General features: G+C 38.3%; 1 protein-coding gene across 1 annotated transcript in view; it reads left to right on the forward strand.

Moving 5' to 3' along the window:
- The first annotated feature begins 3635 nt into the window (after positions 1 to 3635).
- Positions 3636 to 18298, forward strand: part of AFF4 (AF4/FMR2 family, member 4) — a 30277-nt gene continuing 15614 nt past the window's right edge. The window contains exons 1-8 of the mRNA XM_009698034.1: positions 3636 to 3758; positions 5131 to 5919; positions 7290 to 7334; positions 8312 to 8398; positions 13623 to 13659; positions 15240 to 15288; positions 17181 to 17235; positions 18251 to 18288. Of these exons, the coding sequence (XP_009696336.1) occupies positions 3636 to 3758; positions 5131 to 5919; positions 7290 to 7334; positions 8312 to 8398; positions 13623 to 13659; positions 15240 to 15288; positions 17181 to 17235; positions 18251 to 18288 (1223 nt within the window). The remainder of the gene's footprint in view (positions 3759 to 5130; positions 5920 to 7289; positions 7335 to 8311; positions 8399 to 13622; positions 13660 to 15239; positions 15289 to 17180; positions 17236 to 18250; positions 18289 to 18298) is intronic.

The following is an 18298-nucleotide window of genomic DNA, read 5'->3' on the forward strand; positions in this document are numbered from 1 at the left end:
CCCCTTTTTGGATTAAGGACAAACAGAAATACCAAATAGGATTTAGTAACATGTTGGAATGAGAAATGGAGAGTGTGTTTCTGGTATGGATGATTTGAATGATGCTTGACTAGTCCATGTGCCCAGTACATCTAGATCAGCGGTTAACAGTGATTGAAGAATACATACGAGTGAATTTTATGTCAGAAGGTTCTGCTGAATTTCCTGCTTTCTTTGAACTCTTCATATTGAGCTGGAGAAGAGGCATGAGGTTTGAACAGTCAGTTGGGTAGTGAAGTCACATACCAAATGGACTGTCCAGAGTACAGCGTGGCTAACTGTGCACAAATAATGACTCAAACTATGTAGAATTAGACTTTCTAAAAATGGAAATACTGTGATGTGCTTTAAACCTGTTTTCTAATTTCTTTTAATTTTTGAACTTTTCTTTCCCCAGATGTGGAAATTAAGGTGACTTTGGTCCTTGCTGCGGGGGCATTAGTTTTGTCTCCCTTAGCCTGACTCGGCTCCTCCTGGGTGTTCACACTTTGGCTCAGGCCTCCCGGGAAGAGGGAAAGGGAAATTATAGCAGGATCCTCTTGATAGCAGCAGGTACAAGGCAGTAAGTTCTTCGTCTCCCACGTGCAGGCCTGGTGTGCAGGGAGGGGAGAGCAGCGATGCTGTCCTCTTGCCCAGAGGGTGGGGTGGGGGTGGCAGGAGCTCGGCCACACCAAGCTGCTCCCGGCTCTTTTATCTTATGGGAAAAGGCTTAAATCTGGGGAGCGGGTGCAGATGTGGGAGAGGGAGAAGCAGTTCTGCCTTTGTGTAGCTCTGTGTCTGCGGCAGTGGTGGGAGCGGGGATGGGGCAGAGCTCCTTCCCACCGGTCGACATCGAAACAAGGAGAGAACGGAGCTTCTCATGCCAGTGTGAGATGGGGCTGGTGTCCACTCTGACTTGGGCAAAAAACTGAGGACCAGCAAATAGTACATAACTTTGATCACAGTAGTAAATTCTAGATAGTGGATTTTAAAGGTTTGTTATAATTACAAGTGGTCTGAAAACTTGGGTTTGTGGTTTCCTTTATGCTGAAGTTAATTGCTGGCAATGTTGATGTAGCAGGCATGCCTTAGTCTTCTGCTTTTCAAAGTACCTCTACTACTAGTCTTTCCTGAACACAGGCAAATTCTTCTGTTAGGTTTCATGGCTGTGGAGGATACGAATTTGACTGGAAAGTTGTCTGAAGTACAGAGTTAAGGAAGCCCTACTAACTTTGTTTATTTACACATTTAGTGCTAGTGTGATTTTAATAGCTTAGTCGATGTTGTAGGCACTTAAAATATCTCTGTCTAGAGATTTAGAAGGTTAGATACGAACAAGTCTAACTTGAATCACATGCAAACTATTGACTGTAATAAAAAATTTAAGAGAATTTAAAAAACCCAAAACCAAATCCCTATACAGTTAAAATGACTACCCATGAAGATGTTTATCATTTACTACATTACGAAAGACTGGGAGGGAGCGGTAAAAAGTGTGATTAGCTGGTATATTTCTGATGACTGATTTTATATTGACCTGGCAGGTATAGCTAGATTGGCTCTGGTTTTGCTTCAACTCTGATCTCAAGTGGATCTTTGCTATAATGTTCCTTTCATGTGTCAATGTTGTTATAAATGTTTTTTCCTCAGTCCCAAGACTTACAGTAAATGTTAATACAATTTTGAAAGATAATGCTTGTCTCCAAAAAAAAAAAAAGTAAAGGTCTTTGTTGATATTTAACCTTACATTTGTAAATTTAGGTGTAGAATTCTTAGTTAAGATTGTAATCTTCTAAACGTGTAGCTGTATATAATTCACAATCTTAGTGTGGATGCGAATGGACTATTCAAAGATAGGGTACTCCTATTCCTTGCCTTGCATTTTGCCTTTGCTAGTAAAATGGCATAGATTCGAACTGTTCCAGTTGGCTTTAACAGATCAGTATCTATAATTAAATCTGATATTTGTCTCTATTCAAATCCTGCATGTATAAGAAATTGAGCTGCAGTCTGAAGAAGCAGCTTTTTAAGCTTCAAAATTTTAAGACAAGTTTGCCGTTAATGTCAAAATGATCTCGGCAGTGTGCTTGCCACAGTCCGGTGTACAGGTCCCTCTCACGAGGCAGCCTTGAAGTTCGCTTGCAGTTACATGAGTTCAGCTGATTACAGCATAACTGGAGAAAAAAAGCGATTTTTCACATATAATTTAAAAGTTATTGCATTCGTAGGCTTGATATCAGCATTGAGTTGAATTATGCTAATGCTTTTACCTTGTTTACAGTGCAGGGAAATACAACAAACCTGTTGCCTTAAAAAGCATCAAAAGATTTAAACTTACAACGTGGGTTTATTCCGGGTTTGACATCCTCTTAGATTTCGCTATGTTCGGAGTAGTAGATAAAATGAAGCCAAATGAGTAAGAAGTTACAGTAGGAGGCTAAAATGTTATTAAGGTGGGAAGACTACTATTTTAAAACAGAGTGATAGGTTGAAATCTTCTTGTTTAGAATGGAATAGCTGGTTTTGTGTAGCTTTCAAAGTAATGCTGTAGCAAATACTTTTTAAATAATCAGGCAGCTGTCTAAAAACATGGAATAATGATTTTCTAAGCAGACATTTTCATTTTAGACTGCAAATTTTATGGAAGAGCACCTATTTCTTTCCCTGAAGCACCTACCATACTTTTTGCAGATCAGTAAGACACATTTATAAATCTCTTGATACAAAGTATAGCATATGTTAAAAGTTAGTACAACCTTATTTATCATCTTATTTTGTTTACTTCTTTAAATCTCAATGCTTTATCAAGCTCAGAGGGAATCTTTTCCAACTTTTTTTTGTATGTGTGTTACAACAATTTGCCGTATTTCTGTTAACTCAAGCAGCAATAGCAAACTGTGAAGTAAAATTTGTAAGAGGGGAGATTGGCGATTTTTTTTTTTTTTTTTCCTTAATCTGCATTTTTGCAGTAGGAGAACACTGTATGGTTGAAGGCAAAAGGTGCAATATTGCCAGAACTTCACTGAAGTTACTGCTTTGGGTAGAAATGTCATTTGAGAGTCAGGGAGGAGGGGAGACCTGGAAACAACATCAAAGCTTGGGGTTAGAATAGGTTGGAGAATGAGTGCCAATAAAGGTATGCCAGCAGCAAAAATAAAACCAAATCTACGGTAGAAGTCAGGCACTGTATGGGTGGGGTGATAAGAGAATAAAACTGCAGAACTTTGGGGGATGTGGAGGAGAAAAACTATTTTAGAAATGAATGGGAGACGTACAGCATGGGTTGAAACAGCTAAGTGATTCAAGCAGGTGAAATGGTTCGAAATAGTTGTTTGCCTGAGGACTTTGTGGATTTTTTTCTTTTTTTTTTTTTTTTCTTATTACTGCATAAACTTTCCCTGTTAGAAGCTAGTTGTAGATTGTGGGTTATAGCTCTTCTAAGTGTGAGGTGTCTTAAATTGGACAAACGTATTTTCAATTTTGGGGGTTATGGTCAGCAGAGGGTCCTTAACTGAGATCATTCTTTTGGCCAAACAGGTACAGGGCCTAACTGTGTGTGCTTGCATCTGTCCTCGTTTCCTTCTGTGATCAGAAATTATTTTTTTGTCCGTAGCAACATGAACCGTGAAGACCGGAATGTGCTGCGTATGAAAGAAAGGGAAAGGCGAAATCAAGAGATTCAGCAGGGTGAAGAAGCCTTTCCACCTAACTCTCCTCTCTTTGCTGAACCATACAAAGTTGTGAGTTTATGCAGTTCTTACAAATGTAGTTTTTATAGCAGAAGTCGTATGCAAATTCGTATTTTAAATTTATTTTTATCTGCATTCTTTTTAGATCTACAGCTCTTATGTCAGCCGAGTATTTAAGCAGGGCTTGTAAATAAGGATGGACAGTCACTAACCAGCTCTACTGGCAGATTTATAATAATGCTTACGAAGGAGGGGCTGCTTTGTAGGGAGTGAGAAAAGGGATGATAAAACCCAAATTTTTTTTGCTTTCTTCAGGTTTTGCTACAGTGACCCAAAACAACCAAATTGTCCATTGTGTCGTGCCAAATTGCTTTTTTTGGGGTGGTTTAACCGGTTGCTAAACTTTCTAAGCTTGATTCAGTATAATCTAAACCTGGGTAAGTTCAGAAGGAGAATGTTTAAATAGGAGGTAAATTTTAAATGCTGAAATGTCTGATATGATAGAATTATCAGCTTTAAGTAGTAGACCAGTAGTTTGTCTCTGATTTTTTTAGTTTATTTTGAATGAGTTGACTCTGATCTTGTGCAGCTTTAAACCTATGCTAGGTTTCCTTCCAGGTTTGCTTTGCTGAACAGAACTGGAAAAAAATAACTTAATTCTGGGATAGCTCAAAAAGTACCATTTAATATATTAATTATGTAGCTCAAAACTCACTTTGAAAGCAAACCTGTTCCCTTATCACAATTTCACCTGGTTTGCCAGAAGTAAAACATTGTGACTGAAAACTGTCTTCCTGCAGGAGGAAAGCTGAGAAACTTTCTTTTATTCCTGTCCTCCCATCACTTTACTGTGCTTGATAAGCAAATCCCACCTGTATAAGGTTAACGAAAGCTGGTTGGGATGCATGGGTAATGATACAGTACACCTGATCTGGAAAACAAACTGGTTGTATAAGAATGAACCCTTGTAACTATTGGCAACAAGAATTATGCCAGTGTAAATTCCAAATAAAAATTACATACAGTGGTGAGGTTAAGCTGATTTATTTTACTGTTAATTAAAACTTTCTAGGACTAATGCATTCTGTATTAGAGAAATAGTCTTTAAGGTGACAGTAGGCATCTACAATTTTTAAACTTGCATCCAACTCACCAGTGCATTATTTGAAACACTGATTAGTGCTGTTTCAACTGTTCCTGTTGCTGAAGTACATCTTTTCCTTATGTTTTAGGGGGTTAAATTACTGCTTTAGAACTAAAATTGGGAATTGGAAACAGTGGCAAAAAAGAAATGGATGGTAGCCATGATCTTAACCCTGAATTTTAGATTAACTGCAGTAGTTGTCAAGTCAATTAACTGGAAGTGAAGTTGTGAATTTGTTTTGGGTTTTTTTAAGCATATTTTTAAAAATTATTTTCACAGACCAGCAAAGAAGACAAATTATCTAGTCGTATTCAGAGCATGCTTGGTAATTATGATGAAATGGAGGATCTTACAGGAGATAGATCGCTACAAAAGATTGGAATTCCTAAACCAACCGTACCATCAACACAAGATGAAAAATCAAACCAAAGTTTCTTTGGTGATCAGAGACATAATACTAGCTCACATCAGAGCAGCAAATGGACTCCTGTAGGACCAGCACCTAGCACTTCCTCGCAGTCTCAGAAACGGTCCTCGGGTTTACAGAGCGGACACAGCAGTCAACGTGGCAGTGGCAATAACACTAGCAGTAGTGGCCAGAGACATGACCGTGACTCGTACAGTAGCAGCAGCAGCCGCAAAAAAAGCCAGCATGGGTCCGAACACTCCAAACCCCGTTCTTCCAGCCCTGGAAAACCATCTGCTGTTTCTTCATTGAGCTCCAGCCATTCGAGATCTCATGGAAGCGATCACCACAGTAAAGAACATCAGCGTTCAAAATCTCCCCGGGATCCTGATGCCAACTGGGACTCTCCCTCCCGTGTACCCTCATTTTCAAGTGGACAACACTCTAATCAGTCTTTTCCACCTTCACTAATGTCCAAGTCCAGTTCAATGTTACAGAAACCCACTGCGTACGTAAGGCCAATGGATGGACAGGAATCCATGGAACCAAAGTTATCCTCCGAACACTACAGTAGTCAGACTCACGGCAGCAGCGTGAACGAGCTGAAGCCTAGCAGTAAAGCACATCTAACCAAGCTGAAAATACCTTCGCAACCGCTAGATGTAAGTTGCTATCTGTTTCCTGACTTCTTGAAAGGGCTGGCATCCCTTTGGGCTGGGATTTTCCAGCTTCTTAAAAATCCCAATCTACATAACCGAAATTTAGTTTTTAGTAAACGCTGTGGTTTTTTTGTTACGCAAAGCGTCTTGAACTTACGCAGTGAAGATCTGTATTTTAAATGGGGAATGTGCAAAACGAATTATTTTTTCCTTCTGCTTCTTCCATGTGAATACTGTGATTTTTATTAAATAAAGATATGAGACGTTCAGAAAGGCTAACTTAACTCGGAGAGGTTAATTTTCATGGAGTATTTCTGTAGTCAGAAGTTAGTGAAATAGTAGGGTATTCACAAATATTTTGACAAGCTAGATACATATATTGTTATTACTGGGAGCCGTGTTGTCTTAGACTAGTGATACTATCTGCATATATGAGATTTTCTTTTGAAGTGTGTAGCAATTACTAGATGTGATTATTATACCTTCACCTAGGGAAAATAAGCTAACCCTAAAGCACACCAAATTGAACAGGGTTCAGAACTTTTATCAGTTATGCTGGATACAAAATACTATTGGGTTAACAACTTTTAGTAGTTTGGTAATTCTTGAATTGTTAAGGCACAGGCTCTGACTACAGCTCACAAGGAGAGTGCCTTTCTTAATAATAAAATGTCATTGCATCTCCTGTTTAACTGCTTGAATTGTGATAGCTAGAGAAAAGGCTTTGTTCCTGGGATTTCGACAAATAGCAAAATAACATCCAGGACACAGGTAAGGAAATTTGAAAATAAGTAATTTTCTTATTCGTGACGACTTGACGCGCTAATGCTGATGTAGTGAATCGTATAGTGGCTTTGCTTCCTTTCTGCTCATAGCAGTCAGGGATGCAGAAGATGCGTAGTTTCATAGTTAACTGCTGTTTCTAGAATCATGCTGTAACGTATGTTTTACTTGATAATGCGATTTGTCATTACTGTGCATTCATGGTCATGCATTTGAATTCAGACATTATCCAGCGGCTTCTTCCAGGAAATTATTGAAAGCTGCAATTCTCTTTCCCCTCTCTCTAGAAGTTTTTAGTATCACTGACTGTCTATGATCGCTTTAACTGTCAAGTAAGAGATCATTGTAGCAGTTTGATTGATCTCATGTATTTGCTTTTAATAACTGGATGTGACTCATACCGTAAAAATATGGATCTATCTGATATTAAAATCAGTGTTGCTGAAAAGAATTAGCAAGATCTGTTTGTATCTATATAGAGTCCATATGAATCATAAGGATTGAAGTTTACTATTAACTGTTTCTAGCCCCTGGGATCTTTTCAGGAAAATTTGCCTTAGGAGATGTTAATCTTGAGTTTTGATTTGTAGGCATCAGCGTCTGGTGATGTGAGCTGTGTGGATGAAATTCTAAAAGTAAGTTCTCTGCACTTTTGTTCATAACTTTTTTGTTGAAAATTCAAACGTTACTAAGGAGGTGGAAAGTACTCTGCAATTGATTAGTGCCTTTTAAATTGACTTGGCTGCAAGTCGGGCTTGCAGGAGGGCTCTTCAGTTACTCCTCTAGCACAGGTGTAGACTGGGGAAGACGGGAAGCAGAGCTGTGTGCAAGCTGGGCACTGACGTTGCTGGGTGTGCCCATCATCATCTCCTGGATATTCTCACTGCATTCCTGTTCTTCTAGGCCACCTCCCTGTTAACCTAACCAGAGTTACCCGTTTCTTCCACCAAAATACAGTCCTTACATTCTGATATCTTTTTAGATTGTAGTAATTTTTTTGCTACCCTGTGGCAGAAGTTTCCCTTCTCTTCTACCTAGATTATTTTCTGAAGTCTTTTTACCCCTCCTGTGATCCCCAGGTGTATGTCCACTAGCACCAAAGAATCGTCAGATTCCCCTTGAGCAATTCCATGGCTTACCATTTGCTCTCACCTTCAGTACTCCATGGTCCGTGAAGATGCTCTGAGAGAATACAAGGCACTTTCCAGCTTCAGGCATTTGATTTTCCCCTTTTTCCTCAACTTTGTAGGCTTCCCTTTCCTAGGATTCTTGTTTCTACCCATGTATCCTACATGTGCTTTTCACAGTCTGAAATGATCAGACTCTGACTTCTACTGCCATTTATGTTCAGGCCAACCAATTTTACTGATTTATGCCTTTTTGCTTGTTATTATGTCTTAACTATCTGATCTCATGGGTAACACTAAAATTTAGGTTTATGTGTAAAATCTTTGTTAGACGTTTGGGAAATTAAGATTTGAATGTAAAGTTTAGTGAAGTGTGGACAATGAACTGAAGATTGAGAGACGGGGTTACCATTTGAATCAGGGTTGTAACTTGATGTCTTTACTTTAATTTTCTTAATAGCTTTCCTTTTTTGTTCTGGTTATAGGAGATGACCCATTCTTGGCCGCCTCCACTGACTGCTATTCATACACCATGCAAAACAGAACCGTCAAAATTTCCTTTTCCAACAAAGGTCAGTGCTGTGGTCTACTGAATGCTGTTGAAAGAGTAGCTCCTGTTAAAAATCAGGATTTTGGAACTCTTAAATTCAATTCTGTATAGTTCTGGGGTTGTTTCAGTGCTTTGTATCTCTTTATCTTGCTTCAGAACAACTTTTGTGAGCAGTAGCCTTAGAAAGAATGCCATCGTTTTTCCTCTGATTTACACACACAGAGCAGTCTGCAAAGATGTCTATAATATAGCTTTTCTTTTACTTTTTTGTTTCATAAATTCAGACCTTCTTCAGGATATTTCTGAAGCTTGAAAATGCCATTGAGCTTTTTTCCCTATTAGGGGAATGCTTTGCAGAGTTTTGTGTAGAACCAGGCAAGTGTGTTTTCTTCCATCTAGCGCAGTAATGGAGACTGGCTGGTAAATACTAAGAAATTTAAGTGTACTTTTCTGCATGAACTGAATTTTCCTTATAATTTTGAAGTCCATTAACAGTTCTATTAAGTCTTACATTTTCAATTTCAAAAACATTAAGTTTTAAAATCAGATCTTTTGCTAAAGAAATTTTCAGATCACTTGTTCCAAAAGATCTTCTTCCTAACTTCCCATGTACTTAATAACTACTAAAGTGTTTAAGCTCTAAAGAGAAATCAGTCGCTCTTTGCTGCTGTTGATGGCACAGGGCATATTTCCAGGAGGCCTGCTTGAGCTGACACCTCTGAGGAAGGAGTTCTCTTGCTGTCAGCTGCTTGCTCCGTCCCCTGAGGCTGGATCTGGCAGCCCCAGCTCCAGGGTTTCAAGGGAAACTGGCACTGTTGATTGTTTGCCTTGAAATACAGCTCTGCAATCTGCAGCATCTTGGAAGCTGATGGGTAGCCAGGGCAGAGATAGGCAGGGGAGATAGCTATTGAAAGCTGAACTCTGCTTGCTACGGTTGCTACGCACAGCTGACTCATTCAAGAGTTCATGTTTTGTTTCCTGTATCTACTGATTACCAGTAAAAGATTTATCTCGGCAATATAATTTTTCTCCAGACTCAACATATCTCTGAAATGGATTGGAGTACTCCACCCCTGATTTGGCATAACTTCAGAGTGAAGAAATTACGTTGTTTGTCTTTTAAGTTACCTTCATAATAATTAAGACTACGCTTTTTCTGACTGGACTGCTGTTGTAGAGCACTACTTGCTGCTATCAGCTTCCTGTTTGATCCAAATTGCTCCCCAAAACAGAACAATTCAGTGAAGTATTTTAAGAAGATGTTCTCACTGAGGTCTCTAATCTGTCTAAATCAGTTGTCTTACGGGACTGCTTTGACATCACCTTCTTTTGCCCAAAGGTTCCAGGTCCCATGTTGTAAGTGCACATCCACAAAACTCCCACAGACTGGTGCGAAGTTAAACGGTTCAGATTCTCGTCCTGGCTAGGTATCCCGGAGCTACGGGCAGACCTCTTGTCATCGCCCTCTGCGTTGCATGTTCCTATCTCACTGCGTCTTGCTTGCTTCTCTCCAGTGAGCTGAAAATGCAGAACATACTGTACAGTTCTCAGCTTACTTCTGAAGGCATATCTGGAAATAAATCTTCTTGTCTATTTTCTTGACATTAGATTGATAATAATCTTGCATATATTACTTTTAGTCGGGGTTTATTTGCTGTGTTATATAAATCTGTGAACTTGGAAATAATTCTTACTTTTTATTGTAAAGAAAGAAATTCCACACCTTTCCTCATCAACAGAGGTACTTATTCCACTGCTTTGAATCCTTGTTCCTGGACCTTTGGGAAGATGTTTTCCCTTCACACACTTTTGAGCACACTTGATGGTGGGGATGCTAGATCTGCTTGTTTCTGCCTTTCTCTGGTATTTGATTCAGTTTTGGAAGAAAGAAGGTGTGCAGAAAAATATTTGTCTTTGTGACACAGAGAGAAACTATGTAAGATCACACAGTCTTGGTGATGTTTGAACAAAAAAGATAGGTTGTGTTTTTTTTGAACCTATCAACCTGGATTGTGTTTCTTCGCCTAGTTTGCAGAAAATTCCATTTATGGCAGCTCTGAGTCTTTTGACTTTTTGCCAGCTTTTTTATTTTGTGGCTGCACATCTCAGCCATGGAACTTTGTCAAATTCTCTCTCTGCATCCAAAGCCTATAATTTCCTCTGCCTTCTCTCCTCTGTCATTCTTGGCAGCAGCATCTTTGCAGAATTCCAGCGAGTTAGCAAGCCATAGGCTTGTGCAGTCTGGACCCAGAGCAGAATTCAGAAAACAAAACAAAACAGTGGTTTACTTTAATCGAGCAGTACTGTTCGAGGAAGGATCATTCTTTTTAATGCTGTGCTCAATTTATTTACAAGTAATATGCCGACGTGTTTCACAGCATTCCTTTTGTGTATGTATTTGGTATGTTTTGCCTGTGCACATAAAATTCAGCTCCCTTTGGTGGATGAGTTGATTTTATTTGTAAGATTGTTGGGATAGGATCATTTACCCTATGTGTAGATAGTGAGTAGCTTGAAGGAACACAAACTCCTGACCGGGGCCTCTCTGGTTACTATAAATATATCTAATAGTTATGAGGAAGTCTTTGAATCAGAAGATAAAACTTCATGAAAATAGGTCAGGGAAAGTTTTATGGATGATATGAAAAAAATGTAGATTCCTGGGTCTTGATAAAAAATGTTATCCAATGACCTAACACTCTATAATTTTATCCTGTGGAACTTTTTTTAAGCCATGGGCTCACAGTCAAAAACTCCAAAAATACTGGCATGTTTGTAAAACATATTAAAAACACCAACTGTTCGTTAGAGAGTGGAAGTCTTCCGTTTCAAAGCAACGCAAGAGGATTGGCAGTTTTTGTACCTGCATACCTGTGCAGTGACCTAGGGGCATCTCTGAAGAGGTGGGTTCTGTCTCCAGGTGTGTTCACGTCTGCCCTGTGCTGGAGTTAGCGAGAAGGCGAGTGGTCAGATCCCTTGATCTGCTGTAATATAGAAACTTTCTTCTGAGAAATAAAAATGAGATCTGACCTGAGATTTCAAACATTAAATGGAAATGGGTCCCATTCACCACAGCTGGGACTACAGCCAAGCTGGTAACCTACAAATGAGAATTCAGTACCCGACTGCTGTTCTGTCCAGCTGGCGAGGGTTTTTCTCTCCCTGGTTTTTGTGTTGGAGTACAAGCTGCGATTTTGTTTCCTGCTTAAGTGTCTTCACATTCTAACCTCAGCAGTCTATTATACTTTGGTTAAAGAGTTTCCTTGCTTCAAGTTGTTTTTAATTTCTTCTTTCTGAAGTAGACCTTTAGAAGATACTGCTATAAATAACTTTGGAGTTCAAAGTAAAGCTTCTTTTTAATCTCTGAGTTTCTTAGATATGTATTCAAACACAAAATAGATGGCAAGAGAGTTGGAAAAAGTTGCATATTTAAACATAAGACCTCGTTGAAGTGCACTTAACTGAAAGACTGCACTATGCCTTAGAAATAGGAAGTTGACTAAAGCGAGCGATTAGGCAGGTGTTTTCTGCAGAATTTGAGAGACACATATTGGTAACAATGGGTGCCAGTTCCTCATCCTGTGCTTACCCCAGCGCAGTTGCTCTGTAGATGTGGCGTTTGATTATGGTGTGGCCTTTACTTCTTTTTTTACTTGTCAAAAGTTTGTCAGCTTGTGTAAGCTGACAGTGGAAAAGGGCAGTTGGGGAATCACACTTGCGCTTTTCGTACCTGTGTAAAAGATAAAATCAGGTTTTATTTTGAAGAAAGTGTAGCTTTTGCTTTCTGTTGAAGACAGAAGGCTTCTCTCCAACTTATCTTCGCTTTGCACTTTAAACATATGTCAATTTTATTTTCATTGTCCCTTCCTTTTTTTCAATTAGTAAAGACTAGAGACATTCAAAACGCCTTACAAGGAAAGTTCTTTATCAAGTTCCCTACGAACAAAAGACTTGTTCAATGAGTTATTGCAACTGCTTTCACTTTTGAAATAAAAAGGGAAATCAGAAATATGTGTGTGCTTTGCTGTGTAAAGGTTTTGTGTGTTTAAAAAATTAAATTTTGTAAATTGTGTATAGAACTGTTGCATGCCAGTGACTTGTCTGTTTGGGAAAACTGGTTCACAGGTATACCAAAAAAACTGGAATTCATTGTTGAATTGTAATCCTGATTTGCCATTGCCAGAGCATTTAAGTAAAATGTGCGTATATAACTTTGATTTGAGTCAGGTATTTTCAGTTTTTATTTAGGGGGCCAGCATTTGTCCTCATTTTAAAATGAGGTCAGGAAGGTCCTATTTTAAACTGACACTCTAGCCTAGAAGTAGGTTTTCAGTAACTTGGTAGCCTCTGCGTATTTGTTAAAACAATATTTTAGGGTTTCAAAAAATTTATAATCTACTAAGTCTTGGGAGTCAGAATTGAGTTTTCTGGAATTGGGAATACTGAAGATCATACAAGTGCTAAAATTTGCAAGGCTTCATCTTTTCACGGCTAGATTTATAGGTAACAGATTCATTATCTATCAAAGGAAGTTACATATCATTGTTCATTGGCTTTTGTACAAGCGAATTGTCTGATTACCTGAAGGTCTGGCCTTTGCGGGCAGGAGTGGCTGTGCCTGACTGCGGTTGCCAGGGGCTCACGAGAAGGGCTCTTCGGGCAGGGTCTGCAGAGCTGTTCAGGTTAAGTTTCAGTGTCTCTTAGGCTCCTTTGTAGCTGAGGTATTTTGTTGATGGGTTGTTACTATACTCATTGCTTGTCCACCACGATGCTGTATGTGTCTGAAAAAGAAAGGTGCAGAGAGAAGAGTTGGAATGAAAATACACAGAACTAGCAGCAAAGTTTGTCTGTGTATAAGGAAGATGAAGATACTGAATGGTTCCTTTCCATGCTAAACGTACACGAAGATGGGATTTATGGAAGTTAGGTAGGGACTTTGGAGTCTGAGGTATCATGTAGTGCAACTGCATGTGGCCCTTCTTAAAACCAAGCAAGTGGGAGAGCTGAGCTGAGGAAGAGGAGCGTGAAGCTCTCCTTCCCGGTGCTGGCTGTGCCCTTACGGCTGGTGAGAGGAGTTGGGGCCTAGATCAAGAATCACTCTTTCTGTTTTATTGTTAGTTTTTTTCCCTTTATTAGAGGTCGGGTGCCGTCCTTTAGGTAGAAAGAATATCTTGCTTGCAGCATGTTTTTTGATTATGTTAAGATTCCTGGTGAATAAAACCACTTGTGATCTTTTGTTCCCTTAGGAGTCTCAACAGTCCAGTTTTGGCACTGGCGAACAGAGTAAGTATGTTAAACTTCCTGTAATGTGGTTAATGTTTTTGTTGTGATTCAGTATTCTTAGTATCTCTTAAGATGTCACGCTTTTTAGAGAGTGAGATTTTCCAGACTGGTCATAGGAAGGAGCCTAAGTTAAGATTTTCTGTACTTTTTCAAGTTTTGACCTATAAAACAGTTGCTTGATTTTTCTTTCTCATTTCTTGTTGAGATCTAGAAAGTTATGACTGAGTTGAAAGGTTGTTACTGTCTTCTAGGAAAAAAATACGTATTTTAAATTTGTCATATATTGTAATTCTTGAAAAAATGCCTCTGTGGTTGATCTAATTGAAAAAAGCTGAGTAGTAAAACAAAACACCCTTTAAAAAACCCAACTGCCTGCTTGGGGACATATTAGAAACCAAAATAGTGCTTATGCTCATATTTCAGTAGAAAAAGCACATTGCTGTTTCACTGTTCATTTTCACTTTGTCATTTTAAAATCGAGAGAGAACTGGTCAAGAACTCATACAGTAATATGCTTAGTAATATCCTTGAACGTCTTGGCCCAGAATGCATTTTCAGATTTTTAGATAAAAGCAGCTTTTATTTCTCTTTAACTGTGTCGTTGTTTTGAATAGTACTGAAATTAATAATTTAACACAGGTAACATAATAGGTGAAATTAAATTAGATTTGTGCTGTTACCTTCCAAAAGTCTTTTCACTCCCTCATGAAGTGATTAAACAGATTAAATAGTAAAAGAAGAATGGTTTATTGTTAGATATTCACAAGCAGCTTAATCTAAACACCTGATACAGTGGGAAATTAAGGAAACAAAACTTAATTCCATAATGCTAAACCATAGACTACATTATAGGAGCAACTGATCTTTGGGTGTCTAAATAAAGAGGCAAGGTTAATCAAAACACAGAACCAGTTTTCAAATCCTGTTTGAATTTTCTGAACTTTTAATAGCCTCACTTCTTGTTTCTGTTGAACTACGCATAGTTCTTTGCCAGAATTAAAAAAACAAAAAAAACAAAAAAAACACAAAAACAAAACCCAAAAAACCCCACCACCACACATGGGAAGGGGGAAAAAAAAAAAAACACCAAACTGAAAAGCAGATTATATCAGTATATATTCCTATTGTAAGAATTGGCTTCTGAGTTTGATTTGATTTCCGGATGTAAAGTTTGCTCATCCACTGAAAAGCTATGCAGGGATGTTGAAACAAGTCAGAGCTTGACAGGCTGATCTATATCCCATATACTTCATGTAGAAGGCAATAGATTAATCTTGATAGAAGCAAAGCAGTTTTTCACACCATTAATAACAAATTAAGTGTGTATTGGTTTAGACAGCAGTTATTTAAATAATTTTCTAGGTTTTGTTGATTGAATTATTTGCTGTATTTAGTATTTTGTCTCTGCATCCACTCACTTCTGTCTGCGGGAGGTCATACTTCGCATTAGCTGGTTATTACTTTCCCCTGTCTACTCAGCTGTTCTTGGTTTATCTAAGACTGTCTACTTGTGCCAACTTTGGAGTGACTTATTTTGCTGACTGAGTTTTCAACTGTGCATTTCTTCTTTTTAATTCTAGAACGATACAATCCTTCATCAAAAACATCCAATGGTCATCAATCCAAATCGTAAGTGGCTGTTGAGAAAATATTTCATGAACAATAGTTGAATTTTAAGATTTGGAAAATAGCCGTTTCTTTTACTAGAATCCATCAGTTCTTGCACAGACACTTTAGCATGCTTGTCCTTGACTGGCAGAAAAAGGGCATCATCATTAAGCAGCCATTTTCTGGGGCAGTAGACCAAATATTGCACACTGGAATGAGTAACAAATACCCGGTGCTGCCTTTCCATTCCTCTGTTTTCTTGTCAGTGATCAGGGTAGGTGTGCAAGAGTTTGGACCTAAGGTATCAGCATATAAGAACGGGCAGGACGGGACAGGACTTCCCAAAGGTGTGCATTGCAGAGCTGTCAGCTGGAAGCAGCTTGTAGTGGTTGTGCAAGTAGACAGGATGGGGAACTGTTTTGTATTGAAGGAGACAGTAAGCTATGTTTGGGATCTAGTTAAGTTTGTTCTGCTCAGTCTCTTAGACTGACAAATATTTCTGTTCATTATGCACACAGACCCAACATTTTACTTGGTCAATCATGCAAGTGGAAGAAAAAATAAAAAGGAACTGGAATATTCTGGATGGCTGTAGTCCACCTTTCTCATACCTGAAAATCAATTATATGCTGTCAAAAGATTGTTTCCAAACAAATATGTCCATGAAAATAAAAGTTTACCAGCTGATTGTATGTTTAATGAAAGTGGTTGTAGATTCTGAAAACTTGTTACTCTAAGTTAACGTTTGTTGTGATGCAGTCCGTTAACACAGTCACAAAATTAAGTCTAGTTCTTCTGCTAGTCTGTGCACATGACCTGTGGGAAGGGAATAGAACGAAAAGAACCCCCCCTCATTTATTATAGACTTAAAGTCAGTTTCCCAAAACAATGTAGTTTAAGAAAATACTCATATGCAGCCAGTTCAACAAGTGGTAGAAATAGAAGTTCACCATTTGACTTTGCTTTTGTCATAGCAGTATAGACTGCTGACAACGAACTGTGCTGTTTCCAAAGCTGGAGAGCATGAGAGCATCTAAGAACAAGAGGTAGCATTGGACGTATGTTGAAGTGGGATGCATAGGAAGAAAGTTGAGATGCTTACTGTGACAATACAGTTTTAAATAATTAAAAAAAAAAAATTGCGGTTGTGATCTGGTCAAAAAACTTCAAAAAGGAGATAAATGCATCTTTTGTAAAAGGATAACAATAAAAAATATTTCAGGAACTAGATCCTAGAGGATGATGTTTCTTTTCAGATTATTGGTAGAACAGATATACTGTGAAATTCAGTATCCTTTCTCATTTTTAATCCTTTCTCATTTTCTTTCTCCAGATGTGAATCGAACCAGACAGAGTAAGATGTTTTCTTTTTGTAATCAAAGGTGTTTGCAATGCGCACAAAGGCCCCGTACCCTGCTATATGTTTTCAGTGTGTTCCCATATTTTCAGTATTGTGAAATAGTTTGTGTATGTATGACTACCATAAATAATTACAGCTTTGAATAATAATAAAATAATTGTGGCTTAGAACAGTTGCACTGTTGCCACAAGTCAGGAAACAGCCACTAGTGTTAGCTTTCTTGAGTCTATTTAAAACAGTATTCTTGGCCATTGTGTGTAAGAAGTCGAACATACACAAGCTTGCTCCTCCCACATTAGTGAATTGTGTCAAATTTCCTTTCTAAATTGAACAGAATGGACTAAGGAGTCAAAGTACTAGAATCCTTATTCTTCTGTAAAGAATGTCTTAACTGACCATTCTTAAACATTAAATGTTAGAATGGTATCTTGCGGATTTCACCCATGCAGCCTACTTTATAGTATAAACAATAGCATGTTGAAATATAGAAGAATGCTTTGAAAGTAATTAAAGTATGTGGAAAAACTTGTCTCGTTTTCTCCCTTTTACTTAGTATGTTGAAAGATGACTTAAAACTTAGCAGTAGTGAAGACAGCGATGGAGAGCAGGTACGTTCATTAAATCAGAGTTTCAGAAAAAAATCATGAATGCATTCACAGTTCAGTACTTCAGCAATGTTCAATATTCCAACACAAACTGAGCAGCTTAAGAGGAGATTTATGATTAAGAAACAAAAATTAGTTGGAATGTTGTTAGACAAACCCTGGGTATCCCTGAATGTAAATTTGGGGAAAATTATCTCTTTTGTGAAAACAGTATGCTTTTATCTAGGAAATCTTCTTTTACTGTTTTCAGATGGGCTTTCTCTGAGCATAAAGTGGCAATAGTGTATTTCAAAACATATGTAATGGCCCGCCATTTAAAGATAGAACCCATCATGTTCTACCACTCTGCCTAAAAGACTGTGGACGTCTCTGCACATTAGTAGCTTGGGACTGTGTTTGGGATGGTAAGGGAAACTGTATCTGTACCTGGGAGTATAGCAGCACCTCTGTTTTTATCGAAAAGGTCTCTTTTTTCCTCTTTGTCAGTACTGACCATGTGCAGCTTCTGCCAGAAATGGCATTTAGTGTGCTAAATCAAAAATACCTGTCGGGTCTGTGCTACCCAGCAGTAATCCACACTCTTTTGTTTTGTTTCTTCCTGTTCCCAGTTCTAGTCTTTGATTTTTTCTTCATATGGAGAACTTTGAGATAGCACATTTAGTTGGTTATTTCCTAGTACTCAGGGTATCTCAGGAATATCATTGTAAAAAGTTGAATCACTTGATTCAAAAAGATGGAAACATGGTATTGGTGAGTGGTAGAAATTGGAACTGTAGTCAGAATGTATAGGACTCTGAGATAGTAGGTTTGTGGTGAAAACTTGGAGGAAGTAACTCTATTTTTCTTTCTGTATAAGGAAAATGCAGACAATTTTAAACTGCTGCACATATTGAATAAAGATGCTATTCAGGCTAAATAACTTAAATTTAAAGGCTCTGAGTTGATGCTTTGCAACTTAGTTGTATATAAAATCCTAAAGTAACTTCTAGAATTTTCATGCTCTTTTTCTTAATTGCAGGACTGCGATAAGACAGTGCCAAGGAGCACACCTGGAAGGTAGGCATTC

The sequence above is a fragment of the Cariama cristata genome, unplaced genomic scaffold (assembly GCF_000690535.1).
Source record: "Cariama cristata isolate BGI_N322 unplaced genomic scaffold, ASM69053v1 scaffold17480, whole genome shotgun sequence".
Taxonomy (NCBI): domain Eukaryota; kingdom Metazoa; phylum Chordata; class Aves; order Cariamiformes; family Cariamidae; genus Cariama; species Cariama cristata.